This window comes from Centruroides sculpturatus, unplaced genomic scaffold (assembly GCF_000671375.1).
Source record: "Centruroides sculpturatus isolate CEXI.00-Female unplaced genomic scaffold, Cexi_2.0 scaffold387, whole genome shotgun sequence".
NCBI lineage: Eukaryota > Metazoa > Arthropoda > Arachnida > Scorpiones > Buthidae > Centruroides > Centruroides sculpturatus.
In genome coordinates, this window is record NW_019384709.1 from 366,044 (window position 1) to 388,070 (window position 22,027).

The 22,027-nt window shown below is 28.0% G+C and overlaps 1 protein-coding gene across 1 annotated transcript in view; it reads left to right on the plus strand.

Moving 5' to 3' along the window:
• The window catches only part of LOC111627771 (bicaudal D-related protein homolog), a 33,860-nt gene extending 18,127 nt beyond the window's left edge, over positions 1 to 15,733 (plus strand). The window contains exons 2-11 of the mRNA XM_023371410.1: positions 12,152 to 12,367; positions 12,491 to 12,607; positions 12,690 to 12,836; positions 13,012 to 13,197; positions 13,304 to 13,423; positions 13,817 to 14,026; positions 14,141 to 14,266; positions 14,833 to 14,969; positions 15,045 to 15,165; positions 15,345 to 15,733. Coding sequence (XP_023227178.1) covers positions 12,152 to 12,367; positions 12,491 to 12,607; positions 12,690 to 12,836; positions 13,012 to 13,197; positions 13,304 to 13,423; positions 13,817 to 14,026; positions 14,141 to 14,266; positions 14,833 to 14,969; positions 15,045 to 15,165; positions 15,345 to 15,479 — 1,515 coding nt within the window. The 3' untranslated portion in view covers positions 15,480 to 15,733. The remainder of the gene's footprint in view (positions 1 to 12,151; positions 12,368 to 12,490; positions 12,608 to 12,689; positions 12,837 to 13,011; positions 13,198 to 13,303; positions 13,424 to 13,816; positions 14,027 to 14,140; positions 14,267 to 14,832; positions 14,970 to 15,044; positions 15,166 to 15,344) is intronic.
• Positions 15,734 to 22,027: the final 6,294 nt, after the last annotated feature.

Consider the following 22,027-nt stretch of genomic DNA (forward strand, 5'->3'; position numbering starts at 1 on the left):
CACTAGTTATAAAAGGAAAACTTTCCCAGTTTTAACAATAAAAATATATGAAAAAAGCTGAAAAGAGTGAAAGTTGAACGGGAGAAATGATTGTTAAATGGACTTTTTGGCTGTTTTCAACGTCTTAACAATCGAGGAAAGTGTAAAAATCGAGATTGAAAGTGTTTTTTAAAAAAAAAAATCGAAAATTGTCTCGAACCAGTAAAGGAAAAGTGGAAATTCTCTAGGAAAGTGAAAAGTGTTTATATTAAAAAAAAAAGAGACACATTTCTTTGTTTCTAAGCAGTTATTTTAACTCTTTACATAAAGTAATACAACGCTTAACAGTTAAATAATGGGTAGCTAAGTAAAATAAATATAGAAAGCGAAAGTTTAAGTAATTAAAAATTGTTTACAACACTAAAAAAAATTACTTTTGGATAAAGAAAATGATCATTTTTGCCAAAAAAAAATCTTTAAAAATAAAAAAAGTTACCCAACCAACAAATTAAAAAAGTTGAAAAAGTCATTACCGAAGCACCTGAAAAAGAAAAAAAAAAGAAAAGAAAAAAAAAACACTTTAGTACACGTAAGTGGAGGTGAAGTTTGATAAGTTCACCTTTACTCACCTGTACTAAACTGTTTTCGATTACACAGAAAGTAAAACTTAAACTGCACCTTTACGTAACATAAAACACAATAAACCACATCAAAAAAAATTCCAATTTATTAATAATTTCCTGAAAATGAGAGAGGAAAAAAAAACACAGTAATAATGCAATTGATAAAAATAAATACCCACGAAAAAATAAAATAATAATTATATATACATCCGGAAAGTGAACAAACCAGAAGTTTAGTCATAAGCTTCGAAGTAAAAAAACCTGTCCGACAATCTACGGGTTTTGATGACGTCACCGCTTTCCCTCCCCCCTCCAGATTGGGGTCATCTCAGGTATAATGTATGATCTAATCGCTGTCTGGTAATCAGGTTTTTTCCCCGATGGTGTGCGGTACTTGTTATCCTTATCAAACTCCCCGTGTTCTGACCCGAGAAGAAGGGAAATTTCAACTTTCTACACGAAATTACAGAAGGAAAAAAAAAGAAATTTTATGATCTAAAATGATCTTAAACTTGGTTTAAATTATTAATAACCGATATGCCAAATTATTATTTGAGTTATTTTTTAAATGTTGTACAAAATTGTTTGATTTTTTTTAGAACAATGACGTCATGTCCATCTAAATATTTTTTAAATAAAGAGGCCAATATTTTTAATTTTCATTATTAATTTTAATAAATAAAAATAAGTAATTTTGTTACGATAAAATTGCTAATTTCGAAATATTAACATTCGAAATATTTCAAAATATGGCTCGACCAAAACATTATATGTTGCTTGGCAACGTGAAAAAAAATCAAATAACGGAGTTTCGAATAGTGGCTCCCTCTCTGTTTAAAATTTCATTATGTAATTTTTTAAATCAAAAAAAAATATTATTATTAATATTATTAACAACCAAATTTGCTTAATTATAATATTAATTAGCATCGATAACACCCTTAAAGCTCATCGATTGCATTTTAGCATAAGCTGAAAGCATTATTCAACGGAAAATATCGATACGCGTCACGTGATCGGCAGTTAATCGATTTAAAAAAAACCATTCGAATATTCTTATATAATAAAATAAAAAAATTATAAATATATTTTATTTACATATAAACTCACTAAAGTATTAATAAATAAGTTTTAAAGCCGATGAATATATAAAATTATTATTAATTCCCGACGTTTTTCTAGAATTTTCTAACGGTTCTAGAGAAGTCTTGCACGTAATCAGTTAATAGATTTTTCTAGGAGAGAAATTCTATTCGCATCACATGAATAATTGAATTCATTCTTGGAAGATTTTTTTTCTGTTTTTTAATAATATAAATTACCTAAAGTTCTAGTTTTATAATTAATTAATTAATTAATATATGTATATTTATTTATATTTATAACACGTCATATACGTGTAGTGTGCCTATTTATTGTACTGTACTGTACATGTTTTGTTATCGTTAAGGGCAACGGACACTTTAATCATTAATATTGGTTTTTACCTCTACTATGTGTTTAGCTAGGTAAAATAATAAGAATAATATTCAAATTGATATATACAAAAAATCATTTTTCTTCATACAACAATATAATACATATATATAGGCTATATATACCAGTATAAGTCTCTGATATTATTATTTAATTTGAATATGAATATGTCTTTAATGAGTTTTTATAAAATATAAAAGTTATTTTCTTATATTGATTGGAATTTTTCAGGTTTTAATATTGTATATTCTAGAGAATGTTAAAGTATGGATTAATTTTCTGTTAGTCTATGGAAAATGTTATCTATGGGGTTAACTATAAACTAGTTTATGGAATAAATTAATGTTAATATACACAGTTTACAATCTAGCATTAAACTAATTATGGACTATCTACATGTTAATCTGTAGAAGCTACTAACAATACTAACTGGAATAAAATGTAAGCTAACTAATGCTAAATTAGTTTTATTCATGCCTTATATTAATATACAGAATTATACAGTGTAATAATTAAACTAACAGTAGACTACTTATGGAATAAAACAGTTTATCTCATACCTAATCTACAGATTAAATTATACTTCAACTAATATAATTTCTTCACTACAGTAATTTCTTCACTACATAACTGTAGAATATTACATATTCTACAGTTATGTTAATCTATAGAACACAATTTATGATCTAACTGACATTACGTATTAAACTATATTTTATTCATAATCACACATTAATTTAGACAATAGCAAACACTTATCTTTAACAGATTCTATAATAATGGGCAGTTGTTTGTAGTGTAATAATTACAAGTTATTGCTGTTATAATAAGAGTTTATAACTTAATAAAATACCATTAAAATGTAAAAACAGAGATATAATTTATATTAAAAAACTATTAATTTAAAAATAAACTACTTATATATAACAGTAATTAATATTAAACATTTAAATGTTTCAAGAATATTATTAACAATTATATAGTTATAATAGTTTAACCAACACTAAAATAACCATATGATAACTCTACATAAAACACTAGGATATATGAATTAACAATATATTATTGTAGAGTAGTGTCTTTCCAGCTATAACACTAAACTTTTTTTTATAAGCATTGCTATAGTTTAACAAACGCAATATACTAACACTAAGGTATATAAAGTATAATAATACAGTGTTTAATATAGTGTTAGTGTATATACTAAAATACTAACTTTATTAAACACTTAAATAGCTTATGAAGATAAAAATTATAACTGTTTAAGAAGCATTAAATGTAAAATAATACCGAATTAAACATGTTTAAGAAAACACTGTAGACAACAATATTATAGTATAATGAAACACTTTTAACCATACAGTAGTGTTCTAACAATACAAAAGTATTGTTAAAATAAATGTTACATTTCAAATTAATATTCTTTAGTCAGCTTTCTAGCTATTTTCATAATTGGATATATAAAAATAACATTACATTTCGAACGACACATTGAATTTGAATAAGTGTATAACAAACTTCACACGATAAAATAGAACAAATAGATAGAAAAAATTTATTAGATTTATTTAAATTTAATTACTTTCATATCGCAACTGTGTGATAACATACTGAATAAATAATTTATGATAATTTTATCTCCAATGATCTTAATTAAATAAATGTTAAAGAATAGGTTGCCGGTTTTTTTTCCATTCTTACCTTTTCTAGTGTGAGCTAAATTTCCCAGAATAGTGTTCGTGTGGATATTTTTGACTTATTCCTTTGTTTCTTTTGCGGATACAGCTGAAATTACTGAAGCGATACTCGCTAAATTAGTTATAAAAATTCATTTTTCTCATGAAATTAACAAAAGAAGATTAATTCAAAACGTACAAATCCATTTTAACAACACTTTTAATACATTAGAACACTACAGTATTGTTATACAATGTTTTCTTACACTGTAATCTCAATGTTTATACATGTTAGTATTGTTATATTCTTATAACTGAAAAACACTACACTAGAGTAATATATTGTAATGTTTTTAAGCAGTTTCATATCTTTTCTAAACGTCAAATTTTTTTTGTGTGTGTGATTTTGTTTGAAAAATTGCGTTAAATTTCTTTTGTACTTATAGATTTAAATTCAAGTAATTATCATTAATATTTTCCTTGTACTAAATGATTTTAATGTATCTTGTGGCTTATGGAAGGATAATCATCGGGGAATAATTATTGACAACTCATTAAACATGACTTTTTTCGTATTTAATAATAAATTAAACTTTAAAAAAATCTAAGAATGTATTCAAAAAAATGTTTTTGTTTGTATATAGTTTGTTAAATGCGGGTCATATTCGATCTTATCGGCATCAGGAAACTTTTTTTTGGGGTTTAAAGAACAGAAACGGTCACCGTTGGATCTTTGTTAATGAGTCAATTATAAATTCTAAACAGTTAAATGGGTTGTTTTAAATGGTTAAAAGTAGGTCAGAAATGGATTTGGTATTTCGATTAGCAAAAAAAATTTGCATGAAGATTATTTTTACTGTTCCCATTTCCAGATATGTTAAATATTCACTTAACGTTGCTGAGGTAAACGATTTAGATTCATAGAACGACTTGATTATTATTAAAATTCGAAATACTTTCAGCGTTAAAAACGTTCTAAAAAAAAAGAACAGATAATTTGTAGAATCAAAATGGAAAAAAACGTTTATTCTAATCACTTTTGCGTAACTGCAATAGGAACCACATACCGTAAAAGTATTATTAATTTGGTAAAGCTATTTCTCGCTATAGGTCTTCTGTGACGGGTTGTAACTTCTCTTCACATATCCAGCTGTTTGAAATGCGATGGTTAATGAATCAACTTTCTACTGATCTCACAGGATGATAAATTAGTGAACCTTATAAATTTGGCTTTCGATAGTTATAGCACTGTTCTACTTTTATCTGAATATCTGAACGCTAAGTTTTGGTTCTCGGGAGGTCTTATCACACACTACTATGTGATAAACCTTCCTGAGAGTAAAACTTAGCGCTCACGTATTCAGTTATAGTAATAGAAGGGCAAAAAGCACATCGACGAGCCAACTTTTCTACCTACTTCTCTACTCGTTACTACTACTACCCATACGAAGATAGATTAGTAAACTTTCGCTACTTGTGATGCTGTTCTACCCACTACTAACGATCTTTTCTATTTGTTGCTACTACTAATACCGCTTTTTAAACATAGCTTTCGATATTTGTAAAGTTGTTCTACCCACTGAACTTTATTGTTTATTTTTAGCTACTTCTACCCGCAGGAAGATAGGCTAGTGAACCTTATAAACAGCCTTCGATAGTTGTAAACTTGTGCTACCTACTACTATCCTGTATTCTCTAGTTGAAACTAAAATACTAGAAATTATATTAAAGTTATTTATATACGTAAACGATACATTTTAGTAGATACAAATTTCAAGTTTCTAATTAACTCAGTTATAACTTTAGTTGTATTCTGAGTTAATGTTTCAATGTTAATTTATAACTTTGTAAACATATTAACAGATATAGCCATACATAACATAACTCAGTGAGGAATAGTTTAGTTAACTCGACTTTTAACTTAAACTAAATACTTTCTAGAGTTAACTGACTTAAGGTTAAAACTTTCAATACTTTTAACCTCTTTCTACCACAATTCATGGTTAATTTATTTAGAAAAAAAATCAATTCACAAACATAACCTTGCTCAATTAACTAGAAGTAAAGCCATTGTCTTAAACCAGTTAATGATTTAAGGAAATTTTTATTGTTCTGTATTCATTATATTTAGGCTAATTCATATCACTTAGTCACATTAAAATGGGGTTAAAGTAAAGGAAGATAAAAATAAATATTTATTGTATAAAGTTATTTATTAAAATGAAAGAAACTCTTGTCAAGTTGAGGTAAATGAAAAGAACTAGGCATAAATATTAATCATTTACTATAGAAATTTTAAATAAAAATAGAAAATAAACTAGATTTTTCTCTTCTTTGAAATAATGAAGATAACTAAATCTCATTTATAATCACACCCATTTAAAGAAATAGGCAAAAAAGTTCGTTTATGTTTAGAATTTTAAAGATCCTCCTTTTTAAAGTACGTTGAACTTCGCATTAATCTTGTTTAATTTATAAATATACAAAAAGACACACACATACTTAGAAGAAAGAATCGATTATAAATCAGTAAAGGTGTGAATCAAATAAATTTAACTTTGATTAAATAAATAAAGATCAGCTTTAAATCCTCCTTAATAAATTGCCTTTCTATCACATATATATATATATATATAGTTTTTAAAAGGTTAAGTCCGTTATAAGCAATTTTAATAGCTCATAACAGAACGACTATTAAAATTACAGTTTAAAGGATCTTGAACTTTGTACCTCTTAAAAGGTATTAAAATAAAGGACAAGTGTATTTTTCTTTCTTTCTTTTTTTTTCTGTTTTCTTTAGCCTTTAGCGAATTGTATGGAAAACAAAATGTAGTCGTTGGTAATGATTTTTTGAAGATTAACGAGAAAAGGAAATACGCTCCGCTGCTATATTCTAAACGTTAATGAAATCGCTGGATTCAAAATCGATTTTTCTAAATAGTTGCTGTTATTTGATTCAAAGTTTTATTGTTGATAAATGATTTTCCTTCTATTTTATATATATAAATAATTAAAGTTGTGGTCGATTTATTGATAGTTGCTTGAGATTTTGTTTATTAAATTATATTTATAATTATTTATTATTTTTATAATGAAATTTTGCTTATAATTATGTACTAATATTCAAACTTTTGATTCTTATGATTTAAAATTTGAAATGACTTTAGTTTTCATTAATCAAAATATACCATTTTATTCGTTTCTAATACAGTCGACCCCCCTATAACACTGTTGATTATTTCGTTTTATATGAATTTCATGTTGTACGAGTCACTTAGATTTTACAAATATGTGCGCCGAGCTGTGAACGGCTCACGTATTTGTAGAATCTAAGTGACCCGTACAACATGAAATTCATATAAAACGGAATAATCAACAGTGTTATAGGGGGGTCGACTTGTACTTAGAAACAGCTTAAATGGCCTTTTATTCTTCAAGTCTTGCTTATAATACGAAATTTTAATAATGTTAGAAGCTTCTAACACTTAAAGAAAAGCTCGAGTGGCCTTTAATTCCATAAATTTTGGCACGTTTCGAATTTTACAACTTGAAATTTCAAGTTCAGTTATTATTATTTTGTCCTAATTGATCGACGAAGCAAAGTTTATAATAACATTTTAAAAGCGATTTCGTGTGTTATATCACTATAACAAGGATACCTGCTTCGTAAATAACTAAGAGAATTTACTACTATCCGTCACGAAAAAACCAGATAAAACTCGCATCCTAATCACCATTTTGCACAGATATTCTTAAATATTTTTAATAATAAGGTTAACGATTCATAATATGTCAAAGTTATTTATGGGATTGTTATAAATAATATATAACATAGTTTCCTCTTTCTATCATCTGCCTAATTGAATAATAATGAGAATGTATCCGAAGAATTGATGTGTCTAAGATAACTTAACCCAGAATTATTGATGAATGATAAAAACTAAATCGCAGCATCACGTGTTCTAGGCGAACATTTGTATGTAGATCAGGCAATTACCTAGTTAATTATCGATTATTCTATCGATTTATACACAGTTTTGCGCATTATTTCTGTTTAATAATCATATATACTACCGTACATACACGAGCTATTTTTGTGTTATTAACACAGATAAACCCATATCATCAATACAAGGAAGTTTATGTTGTTAAGTGTGTGTATCGCTGTGTGTTTCTTAACAATCTATTCTTTGGGTGATAATTTTAGTTTCTGAGATTAATAACTTGTCCAGTAAACAAGGAAAAACAGGAACAACATAAGGAAAAAAAAGGGAACGTTCGCTATGTTTTTATATAAGATAGTTATGCACCGTTGGATATGTGTTGACCATTTATTCTATGTTTTACTTAATTTTTACTTTAATATTTTAATTTTTAGGTTGTTAACCTATTGTTTTTTACTCCTTTAAATGAAATTGTAATATAATTCTAGTTTATTTCAGTATTGGAATTGTTTTATCGCCTCGCGAACAGTCGCTATTAATCGCGTCGCGTCGTAAATCCGTATGAACATTATACGTAATTATCCGTATAATGATCGATTGTATGATTATTATTGACGTAATTACTCGTATTAATTAATTTACTGGGTTTATTGTATTTCTAATAACTTAAAACTGACGTTATTACGAATGTCATTGCTAGCGCGCAACATCCCTACCATTTGCATTCAGTCGCGTCGCGTGGCACCCTTCCGATTTATTAATGTCAGTGCTATATTTATTTTATATCTTTTAAAAATAGGATGACATATTTTTGTACGTTTTTATGCCTTTCAACTCATATAAAATTTTTAATTTAAATTTTTAATGCTTGAACTCTTCTCGTCTTATCATCAGCGCGCGACCTAACGCGACGCGATTTCGTTCGCCTCTAAATATCTCTGACAACAACCCTTGATAAAGTAAAAAAAATACAAATTTTCCTAAAATAACATCGAAAATATGTATATTTTCAACCCGAAAAACTAAAATTTCCTGGAGAATTTTTATAAAAATTAAAAAAAAACTCAACCCTTAAAAATACAACCAGTAAAACACGAATGACACTTTATTTGAAGTTTAAAATTAATTTAGGCCTACTGTAAACTTCCTCGATTTTTTATTTTAAAAATAATAATAAAATTCGAGTTAGATAGGTAAAGAATGACGTAGGAGTAATACAGTACTTGTACAGTACTTGGTGACATTAGTATGCAACGGATTACTTATGAAGTGGGTAGAAACTGACGTGTGATTTACGGAAGAACAGGTTCGAATCAGGATAAACATTCCTCACCACCTTGGTTAGTAGTTGCAATGAAGATTTACTTCAACCATTACTCAATCCATCAGAGCGGAAGCACAAAGTTCGATGGCGTATCGCGGTCACATTGGGCGTTGTACACCATCTTTGTACGTCTCTGGTCACCTTAAAGGAAGTAAATTCACCCCCGTTTTATTCACCAATTCGTATATATTATTCTATACACTTCCTATAAAAATTTGAAAAGAAAAATCCCCACGACCCTGAAAGGTTTTTGTTGTGTTATTTTCAACTTTTTTCCTCTTTTACGCCAAGAAAAAAAGTTCGATATACAAGGGATTTTTCTTGAAAATCATCAAAAATATCGTGTGTCTGTCGGACCTTAAGTATAAGTATAAATTTCCTTTAAATTTACATAGTTTTGGTACAAAAATGAATCTCGTAAATTAATTCTAAATAAAAATATTCGCAAATAAAAATAGGGAATATGTTAAAAAACGCGAAAAATGGTATTTTATGTTTATTTTCTTTGAATTTAAACTAAACTTTCGCAACGTTTACGAATTATTTTCACGTATTTAAATATTTTAACTTAAATTTTTATGAGTTTTAAAGATATTAACGACGTTGTTTTCGAAAATAAAAATATCAAATAACAGGAAATTCATATTTTAAATATAGAATTAATCTTTGAATTTTATTTACAAAACAGAAAAAGGGGGGAATCATTACTTCAAATATTTCAAATTTGTAAAGAAATTAAAATGGCGGAGTGATTGAAGACTTTGTATGCATTTAATTTCGCCTCATTTACGAATTTTAATCACGTATTTAAAATACATCAAAGCCAATTAACGAGAGGAAACGAATTATTAACAACTAAATTACTAATAGAAAAAAAATTATCAATAAAATAGAGCTTTAAAAAACTTATAATTTAAAGGAAATAATTCTTAAAATCCTAGAAGGATGATTTTATCTATTGTTTACGTTATAATGATGAAGATCGACACGCAAACTCACCTCATAAAAAAAAAAGTGAACTTTTCCAAAGATACAGCGAAATAAAACTCAATTTTAATTAAGTTTCATTAACTATTTAATTTAATTAAATGAAAATAAATAGTGTTATATAATTGTTTAATACTTCACTAACCGAAAGTGACAGAAAAAGTCACGCGCTTATGATGTTTACATTAATTTTGTGGGGGGTAAAAAAAATTTCATATGTTGCCGTAATTAGAAGGCCAAATTTTAATTTAGTTAAAGATCTCTAAGTTAATTATACATATTAAAATATATATCTAGGTAGGTCTATAAAGTATGAAAGAAGAGGAAAAAAAAAAATGGCATGTAAGTAAGTAAAACGGTTCTGCATCAGTTCTTGTTTCCACCGGAAAGAAGTAGTGTGGACATGGTTGACAGTCGATAACACTCCAAAAAATTTATTTTAAAAAAGAAATTAACTAATCGAAAACCTTCTACACTAATATAAATCAACGATTCAACAGAAAAGTTCACCGGAAATGCTTCATTTATCATAAAAAAGAAAACACCATTTAATTAATTGATCGTTACACTTTTCTAATTAGAGATGCCATTTTTTTTAATGGTTTAAGAAAACAAAGAATCGGATATACATTACAAAAAATGATGGCATTGGTTTCTAAAAATAATCTTTAAGTATTGCAATTGTTCTATTCTTTCGTGAGTTTGCTCATCCCTGTTAGAAACATGGTGGAAATGATGACTTTCCGATAAATAAACTTTGACATTTTTACAGTAAAGTGGGAAGGATTTTCGAAGGTTATGATCCATACGATACGATGAGAAAGTCATACAAAGTATTAATTTTCTTACGGGTCAATATTTGGTTACCTGGTTATTATATTGATTAACTAAAAGTCCTTGAACATTGAGGTCACGGTAAATGTGTTTCTGGTCATTCGAGATTGTCCAGAAACAAAACAAGGACACCTAAAACAATTATTCTAACTGTCATTTCGACAATCTTCTCGCTTAAACTAACCGGAACATAACAGCTTAGATAATAATTATTTTTAATAACATTTATAACACATTAAACTCTTTCAAAACGGAAAGAAATGGAATTTTTTTAAGGTGCGCGTTATACACGATATTTTCGCTTCTTAACTCAATAAAGCTTAATTTTTACATCTGATACGTGGGATAGTCGAGTCATAGGTAGGACCACACCCTATCAAATGACATCTGATCAGAATTTGTAGCAAAGGGAGTAATTTTGTTACGCTGTTTTTAAAATTTTCCAGTCTGAATAACATAAATAATCTGTAATGTTAATTTTTTTTCCTCTCTCTCTCTCTTTTCTTTGTTAAAATATAAATAAAATAAAATAGAAAATCCGGTTTTGATTTATTTTGTGGACGATTTATATTTCCGTTTGTAGTAATAACTTTTTCCATCCCCCATACTAAACGTAACAGGTGATGAGTGCTGTATAACCCGCGTGCCATATGTTATATACTATTCTTGATTGATGTGCTCCACTGACAAAAACTTTTGTTTACAAGATAAAATATTTATGAGGACTTTTTAAGAGTTATAAATAATTTAAGTTAATTGAAAATTATTTTAATAAAATTGCAAAATAATTTAATTAAGAATTAATGTACTTTTTTAAATAAAATTATTAATAAATAGCTCATTCTATGCAGGAATTTTTATTTAATTAATAACCTTTAATATATTTATATTCTACGAATGAATAAATATAAATATTTTTATATTTAAATATAACGTGTTTGCGTTAACTTCCTACGCATCGACGCTAACAGTGGCGACGGATGTCGTCGCGTCGTGAGAACAACAACATAATTGATTGTTTTTTTAAAATATTTTTAATAAAAACGCCAATATTTCTTTTTATTAATTTTAGTTATTTTTTAAAATTTGAATTTANAAAAAAATCTTTAAAAATTACACTAAACGACACTTTCGCAAGATTTAATTCTATGCGATTAAAACTTAACATAATTATTCTGTCAATTTTTATTAAAAATATAATCATTTAAACAAATTAAAGGCATTATTTCATCACGAAATCTGTAAGTGTAACGCATAAGAAACTGCGAATTAGCACAAGTTTGAATTGAACTTATTACATTTTTACAGCTTTTAGAACAAGAAAAACACGCGCTTAGACGAAAATTAGACACTTTAGAAGCAGAATACGACACGAGAGTGGCCGAACTCCAATCAGACATATCACAACTTAGAAAAGAACTATTGACTCAACAGTCACTACTAAGAAGCAGCGAACAAGACAAGGGGAAAGTTTTACAAGAATTAACAGAACAAAATCATAGGCTAACCGAACAACTTAAATTAGTAAGTATGAAAATTAATATTCTTTTCAATATTTAACTGTGCCAGGTACTTTTACACACCACCTCCACCTTTTATATATATTATAAAGGGTGTAACTGAAGGTTGACATACTTTTTTATCTAGGCAAGTCGATCTGAAGAACAACTCCAAGCCCAATTAAAGTCTCTAAGGGAACAGTTTAACGTTAGAAGGTCAAATTTACACGATCACGTTTCTCAGCTCGAAGGACTCAGAGAAGAAGTGAGTCAGAATAAAGTGAAATTTTCTCTAAAAAATCTGTAAAAAAATCCTCTATTTTAACACGTTATGTTGGATTTTATAGATAAATTTATTAACCGAAAGAAAAGCCGATCTTGAAAGACGAATTAGTTTCGTATCAGAAGAACGTGAAAGTCTTAGTTTATCTTTAGATGAATCGGGTGAAAGGATATTGATGCTAGAAAGAAGCAATAAAGAACAGGATCAGCAAGTGAGTTTGAGATTTCACAATTCCCAACCCGTAGACCGCGATCTATCGGATAACATTATAATCTTAAATATGATTAGTGAGGTTGAGGAGTGTAGCGTTAGAGAACATTCGTTTGACGCGTCGCGTCGCGCCGTCGAGTAGCATCTTTAATTTCTATTTGCTTTTTTTTTTTAAGTTAAAAAATCAATTGCGTGAAATTGAAGAATTGAGACAGGCTAACAATCAGCTTCAAGATAAATTAGATAATGTCCTCAGAAGAAGTAACAGTCCTTCTTTTGGTCAACATTCGCTTTATAATGAGATCGAAATGTCTTCTCAGTCTTCAACCGACGACGAACTTCGTTCACTCAACGGAAGCCAGGTTAAGAATGTTTATAAAATTTATTTAAAATTATAACAATAAATATCATTTTATGATTCCTAAAAATTCTTTTTTTCTTCTTTTTTTTTTGTTTTTGATATTTTAGAGTGGAAGAAGCAGATCTCATCCAGGATCTTCGATGGGATTTCATGGCGACGACGATATAGAATGCGATGATTCTGAATTAATTCTCTCGGGTTTAGACGATGGGGAACAAAATTGGAAGGTAATTTTTAACGAAATTCGTAAATAATCTCTAATTCTTTAAATTATCAAATAACATAAGTAAATCCGGAGAGTATAAATCAATAATCTGATGAGAAAAGTCGCCGCGTCGCTTATCGTCGCAATTTCTGCGTTAGAAAACGAATTTGCTTAATTAAATCCTGCCTTAAACTATACTATACTTTGCTAAATACATGCATTAACTAATTAATCAATTAAATTTTAATATGTACTATATATACACTTTTTTAAAAATGTAAACAAAGGCATAAAGGCTACGCGAACCTTGACGTCGCGTCGCGACGATTCGCGTCATTCACAAGATATTATCCTTATTAATTCATTTACAAATACAGTATATAATTCTACTAATATTAAACTACGTTTGTTACAGTTTCGTCAAGAATTGGCTTCAGTTTATCAACAATTATGGCAAATGTGTAAAGAGCTTCGTCAGCGTAAAGATAGTCTTTCAGCAGACAGTGGCATATCAGCTTCTCCTGAAGATATACAAGCTCACCAAATTCGTATTGGGATGTTAAGTGCCATTCTTAAAGATCTCAAAATACTTATCGAAGAAACTTTATTAAATTCTAATGATTCTGTAAGTATACTATTTGAATACTTAAGTTTTTTTAAGTACTAAGGTTATTGTTTATTCTTATCCTTCTGATCAAACTTGATAAGCTGATAAATTTTTTTTATCATCTTCTTATAGAATTGTTTAACTTGCCAATCTCTAGAAGATGAGAAGAACACAATAACTGAACTGAAAAAAGAACTTCAAGAAAAATCAGAGGAATTAAAAAGAAAAACAGAAGAATTGTCGGAACTTACCACTAAAGTATAATGAATTTGATTGCTATAATTAATGAAACTCAATTAGTTTTTTAACGAAATTAATCACTTTTCATTTTGTTATCCCTTATATAAAAGCATTTAATTACTAAATTAATTTAATTATAAACCAGACTTTAGCTACATTAATAACTGAATAATGCATTGAATTATCTATTTAATAAATGCATTTAAAATAATTTTTAAATTTTTTCTCACTTTTTTAATAATAATTCTAATAATTCTTGGTATTTATAAGTTATATTATTCAAAATTATTGCTGTAGATGACCATAGAAGACACATTATTTCGAATGCACACCTTATATATCTAGAATGATACAATTTTTAAAAAATCTAATTAAAATAATTATATTGTGTTTGTTTTATTAAAACAACAAACGAATATGTAATTTTTACTATCAAATTATTTAACTTTGCTGCAACAAGCGATGCCAAGTCGACAACTTGGTAGCATAACTTGTAAATGCCAAGACTTCCGATTATACGCTAGACATTATAATTACTATAATTGAAAACAATAGTGAAATCTTATTGTTGCATTCTTATTCAGTTGTCTGTACAAGAAACAGAACTGGCAGCAATCCGTGAGGAAAGAGATCAGCTTCGCCACGACATCGACAACAGTACAATGGCTAAGGACGACATTATTAAAAAAGCATGGGAAATGAGGGATCAAGCCGTTGCCAGGTAAGAAGATAACTTCTTAATTCTTTTTATATCAACAGCCTTTAGAATTAAATAATTATAAATTATTTTCTAAAGAAAAAATGCCGTGGAAATTGAGTTAGCCAAAGCAAGGATTGATTTGATGCATATAAACAGTCAACTAATGGAAGCCATTCAACAAAAAGTTGAATTGTCACAACAATTAGAACAGTGGCAGGTTAGTAATAATCTTTTCTGTCAATATAAATAACAATTGTAAGTGTTCCTTTGCCATTATCTTATTTAAAAAAAAATAATCCATTTGAATTTTTTAAAAAGTTAATTGCATTTAATTTAATAAAATAAAAAATTCAAAGTTTTAATTATTGCAAATTTCTCTTTGGAACAAAACAATAGGTCGACATGCAAATTTTGTTGGACGAACAAGTATTAAAACAATTACAAAATCAAGAAGAGAAAGAAAAAAGCAAAAGGAAAGTTGCGCATAAAAGAACAAACTCTAAAAGCAAACTTTTCGGCTTTTGGAGATGAAGAAAATTAACGCAGTATAGAATTATTTATGGATTTTATCTGTCTTGTACAAAGTGAGCCAGTTGTTTAATTTATCATCTGTATATATATGTTATATTTGTATACATCTTGAAAAGATTGTTGCCATGTTAGGCAGAATGTATATGGGGGACCAATTCGTGTGAATGTTAATGAAAACATCTTTCAGCATTTTAAAAAAAAACCGAAATCTAACATAAAAAAATAACTTTTTCCATGTTGCTCGGGGACCAAAATCTACTAAAATGAAAGCAAAGACAACACCAAAGATCTGACGGAAACATCAAAAAACCTGTGATAAAAACTGTATAAACGATAGAAGGAATGTAAAATTTATCTGTCTGAAATATTAAATAAAAGTAATAAATTCTGCTATTATATTTATTTCCTTTTTTTTTTGTCAGTACCTTAAATCTTTTTAACAAAATTAAATCTTGTTTTCCTATAGACAAAGGTTTATAGCAAATTTAATGATTTATCATCTTATATACCTTGAATAAGAGTACAAAAATAATGATAAAGCAATTTGTTACAGACTGATATTTCTATAAATAAGAAAAATTAAAATCAGCAAACATTCCCATACATACCAAATGAATTTTTGCCTAATTTGAATAACATCAATAAGCTAATAAGCTACATTAACAAATTTCATCTGCCAAAAAACTTAATAATTTTATGAAAATTCTTAATGCTAAGTTAGTATAATTTTTGTAATTAGTATATATTTTCTTTTATTATATCATAAATTATTTTTATTATTTAATATATAACTGTATTGTGGCAAAAGGTGCATAAAACACATTTTGCAATTTTTCCTAACCTGATTTCTAACTATAAAACAGAAGTTTCTGAAACAGATATGTATGCCAAGGACAATATATATATCACAATTGGGAAAACTTCTGTTTTATATTAAAAAGATCTAAGGATAACATAAACTTGTTTTATCTTTCTGGACATTGAAGGATCTTGATCTAGTTATTTGCAAAAATGGTCTTTGAAACAGTTTGAAAATCTCTATGAAAATTGAGGTAATATTCCTAGATTAACAACACTGCTGTAATATTTATCTTAGATCTAGACAGAAAGAAGTATTAGCAGAATCGTTCACTCATAACCAGGACACAAAAGGGCATCGAAAATTTAATCTTTGATATAAAAAATATGATGTGAGCATAATATAAATTAATATTTCTTTCAGTAAGTAGTGATAAGCCTTTTTTTTTTTTTTTCATTTTATTGATTTTATTCATAGATTTTTATGTCATTTAGAGGGGGTGGGGCTTGACATTTGTAACTGCTCTGCCCTTTCTTTCTTCTCCTTCAGCTTTGGTCTTAGTAACAGCACAAACTATGCATATCTAAGATCATATTGAAAATTCTAGCCATATAAAAAGATTTAATTATTTTATTTTTATATTTTCGGTCGATGATGCAATAATTTTCTTATGCGTTTTCTGCACAATGCAAATTTTATTCCAAGATAAATCTACTATATATTTTAGAGAAATATTAAAATAAAATACTAAAATGTCAATTTAAATCATTGTAATTTATATTATAAATATAAATAAATATAAATTGCTTAAAAATTAAAATTTTAATTTATAATCAATCTAACTCTAATAAAGCTAGAATTAAATACAATTTATATGTTAATAAATCATAAAAAATGTTCTTGTTTGATTGATAACTTTAAGATTTAATATGTTGGAGATTTACATTACATCATTAAGAATTATGAAATTATTTCAGTGAATGTATTACCAAATCAAAAATGTTAATGTGTGCATTGTACTAAGTGTTACACAGTCTCTAAGATAGAGATGTTTGCTAAGTCTCCCAGTAAGAGAATAATTTGACAATAAATTCAATGGACAATGGATTGAATCTGTATCCGATATTGTATGGCCTTCTCAAAGACCATACTTAACATGTGACAATTCATTTTGGAGTATTATGAAAGAAGAAAAGAAAGTTTAAAAATTAATTCTTCCTTATAACACTTGAGGCCCAAACTATTACAGACTGCTTTAATAATTTCTAACCATTAACATGGAAAATAGCATGAGGTAAAGTTAAAATATGAGGAGAATGGAGAGAAATATACAAATAAACTTTTAATTACCATGTACAGGAATTCAATATTTCAATTAAATATTTCCCACCCTCCATATAATCAATCAGTGATCTGACAATATAAAATGACCATTTGCTCTGTTTCATAATAACATCTCAAAAATAATGAATAAAAATCTGACATATTCATACCAGTATATATGTATATTTTTAATCTGTTTAATATTAACTATACTGTACAAGTATAATGAACTTATCATATTTAATAATAGAACTATCTGTTTATTAAGGATACCAGTAAACTCTAATATAGAAACATTTTCAGACTGTTGGGCCATCATTGGCTACAGAAGAACACTTATCAGTATCCTTAATACATTCAGCAGTGATTCAATTGTATTTTTTATTTTTTCATTAATTTTGTAAAAATAAAACAAATTTTAAAGATTTAAACTTAGTTTATGGTTCCTATCCAGAAATATACTTCAAACATACAAAATATGGTTCACTGACTTTTGGATAACCATTCATTTTGAATTCAGCAAATACATTTAATGTTACTTTTTTAAAAATTCATGCTTAATTACTAAAAATTAAGTTGTGTATAAGAAGATTAACATATTCTGGACTTTGCCAAACAGAATATATAATAAAAACAGTAAATGTAATCCAGTTTTAAATAAGGTGAAACTTGATAGAAAGAGAAAACAATAAGTCATTAACTAATGGACTTTCAAAGAAAACAATTTTTAAAGAAATTCAAACTTTTAGACTAAAAATATGTTAAATAATTTATTTATTTAATCATTCATTGTTTGATTTTATAAATATTAGAAAAAAAAGTTGTAATATTTAATGTAAAGTACCTTAATATTTTTTTAAGGTTATAGAACAAACAATGGCTCATTCAGGTAATTTCCTTTGTTGTGGGTCACTAATTATAGAAAAATCATTACAGAGTATTGCAATTTTAGAGCAGATATAAAGATATATTCTATGATTAATTTATACAATAGATATATCTTCTATACTAATAAATCTTATAGTTTTTATTAATAGCTTGGGTGAGTTTAAATGACATTTTTTTCCTCTTTTTTATGAAAGGAAGTAAGGATTTAATTCGGTTATTGTTATAACACAGGTCACCTATTCTTCATAATCTTAATATTCTGTCCATTTAATTGTTAATTTAGTTTATAAGAACACAACTTTTACTTGTTTGTTTCCATTATTTTAAATGTTTCTGAAATTCTGTATTATAAAAACGAGGAAAATATGTACTGTAAATGACAGAAATTCCTGTCGATAAAGTGCATAGACCTCATAAATTTGACTCAGGTTTTTGTCCTTACCTTATTTATATATATATATATATATACTGTATTTAAAAAAAAAAGAGTAGGATATGCATATGCTTCAATCATTCTACAGTTATTACAGTCATTAGGAGGCCCCACCCTCTATTGAAATCTTGCAACGTTACATTTAAAAGTTTTCTGCTCTGGGTAATATTATATATCTGTCAGTTAACAGGTTTTTCTTACATATTTTTTTTTATGATTTTACAAAGTAGAATTATCATGTCCGAATAGAACAAATTGTATAAAATTTTCGACGTTGCTTACAAAATTACTAAGAACCACAAAAGAGTTTGCATGTTGCTTCTATTAAAAGAATAAGTTTGCGAGTGACATTTACTTTCTAGTTACTAAGAAAATCCGTGTCAAACTGTATACAGAATCGACATTACCGAGTACAAACCCTATGTTAAAGTGTGTACAAAATATTTGACGATATGCAGAACGGATCCACATTAATGCAAGTAATATAGCATCTCCTTAATTAATTAATTAAAGCGCCATCGATCCTGGTGTATGGAAAATGTTCAGTAAATGTGACTTATTATTAAATGTACGATTTTGCATTGATATCATTGTTACTTTCAAACTCTCACATTCAAATTTATGTATAGACTAAAATCGTTATAATACTGTATAATATTCATTGTGGTACTTTTGTTAATGTTTTCTGTAAGTAGTCATAATGTAAAAACCCTGGATTCTAAATTTTATAGTTTAGAGGCGGTCCACTATATTACGTGTACAATTTAAGGGGGCGAGAGGATCACGAAAAGCACATTATTGTACACAACAGGGAGGGAAGAAATCAAAAAAATGGCTCAGCAGCACATGTAATTAATGGATGGTCCCTTAATGCAAAGCATTGCATAAATATGCCAACATAAAGCCTTGTAACTGGCCAACTCGGCCATTTGTTGGGGCCTGAAAAACATTTGCTACAAATTTATTGTATACTAAGAAGGAAATCGTCATTTTGTATTCATTTTATTATTTAAAAAGTTTACTTTTTTTAGTATATTAAAGATCTTAAAAGAATTATTGACCCTGTGATCAAGGCCACCCTTGACCTCTGAAAGGCCCTAGACAATGAATATGGATGTGGTAAAATATCTATTTTTATTAGTTTAATTTAATTATATAAGTTTTTTAAGGCTTTCGGTGATGGATGTGGCTCATATTTACGACGATTTGGGTCCCAATCTCATCCCCCAGGCCGTGAAAAAAAATAAAACTGAATTGTTTCCAAAATGTGCTGTCAAATTTCCCTGTACTTTTTATAAGATCGCCTGAACTAATTTACAAGAAAGAACAGTTTAATTATATTTTATTTTTTATATTTTTAATTAATAATTAATTAATTTACCTCTACTAATCAATGCATTTAAAATTTATTCTTAATTAATTGGTGCATTGCAATTACATTATAAAAGATCTTATCAATTCAATAAATATATATAAAATAAAATAAAAAAGACGGTAATTGTAAGATAAATAAAAACATTTAAACAATGTTTAATACTTAAAAATATATATATTTAACATCCGAATCACAATTAAAATCCCATAGATTTTATATACAATGTATACAGCAACGCAAGACATGGGCGATCTGCCGAGTAAGAAAATGCCTCCCGGGACGTCTTTTAGGGAAACTGGCCCCTATTTAGGTATTACTAACGTGGAGAAAATCTGGAAAACTCCACTTGGCAAGGCACGAACCCACGACCGACTACCTGTGTCCGGTGGTTTTATTATAGAGGTTGCGGCCGACGTTTTCATCGCGAAAACGTGAACGTCGGACGTTCAGCGCCGCCTTCCTGTAAGCCTAGAAGTCTGACAATGGCGTTTGGAACGTCGGTGGAATCATGCTCGACGTTCCAAACGCCATTGTCAAACTTCTAGGCTTACAGGAAGGCGGCGCTGAACGTCCGACGTACACGTTTTCGCGTTGAAAAGGTCGGCCGCAACCTCTCTAAATTTACTCGGCCACTGGTTGGTCAGATTGATGGCAACAGATGTCAAAAATCGTTTTTAGCATCAATTTGAAATTATACAGGTTTTTACTTTCCGGCTTGTTATATATATATAACAAGCCGGAAAGTAAATAATTTTCCGTTATATAACGGAAAAATATAGTAATCGTGTCAAATTTGACCCTCCGGGTATTTTACAAATCTCCAGACCCCGTAACCCCCCCAAAAAATCAAAAAGACGGGAACGTCATTTTGTCTTTTATTTCATTTGATATCTCGGGATGGGGGTAGTGATTAAGAAAGGAAATTTTGCATGTAAACTTGTATTTAAGGGATATTGATGCTATTAAATTTTGGTGGTTAACTGTCAACGGGGTGAGGAGATAGAGGTCGGACTTCTTGAAGAATTTACTAGTTAGTTGTGGGTCACTAATTATAGAAAAATCATTACAGAGTATTGCAATTTTAGAGCAGATATAAAGATATATTCTATGATTAATTTATACAATAGATATATCTTCTATACTAATAAATCTTATAGTTTTTATTAATAGCTTGGGTGAGTTTAAATGACATTTTTTTCCTCNATTAAATTTTGGTGGTTAACTGTCAACGGGGTGAGGAGATAGAGGTCGGACTTCTTGAAGAATTTACTAGTTATTAGTATTTACACTTTTTTTTTTTAAAGTATAAAACTCATCTCTATCCTAATCATTTTATAAAATTAATATTTAAAAAAAAATTTGAATAAAGTCTCATAACAGGTGGCGCCACGCAATTTTAATTTTATGCCATGAACTAACTCAGTTTAAAAAATTGTGTGTGGCGCCATCTATTATGACATGTTATTAAGAAAAACTTTTATATTATTATTTTAAAAAGAGTAGAATTTCGAGGGTAGAGATAAATTTTTTAAAATATTATAAATAACAATAACCAGTAAAATTTTCAATAAGTCTGACCCCACTAGAGATATGTCACATGACCCCCTCTATCTCTACACCCCCTCGACCTTTAACTACCAAAATTTAATAGCACCAATGTCTCTTATACACAAGTTACCGTGCTAAATTTCGTTTATTAATCTTTACTCCGGCCTTAGATATTAAAGGAA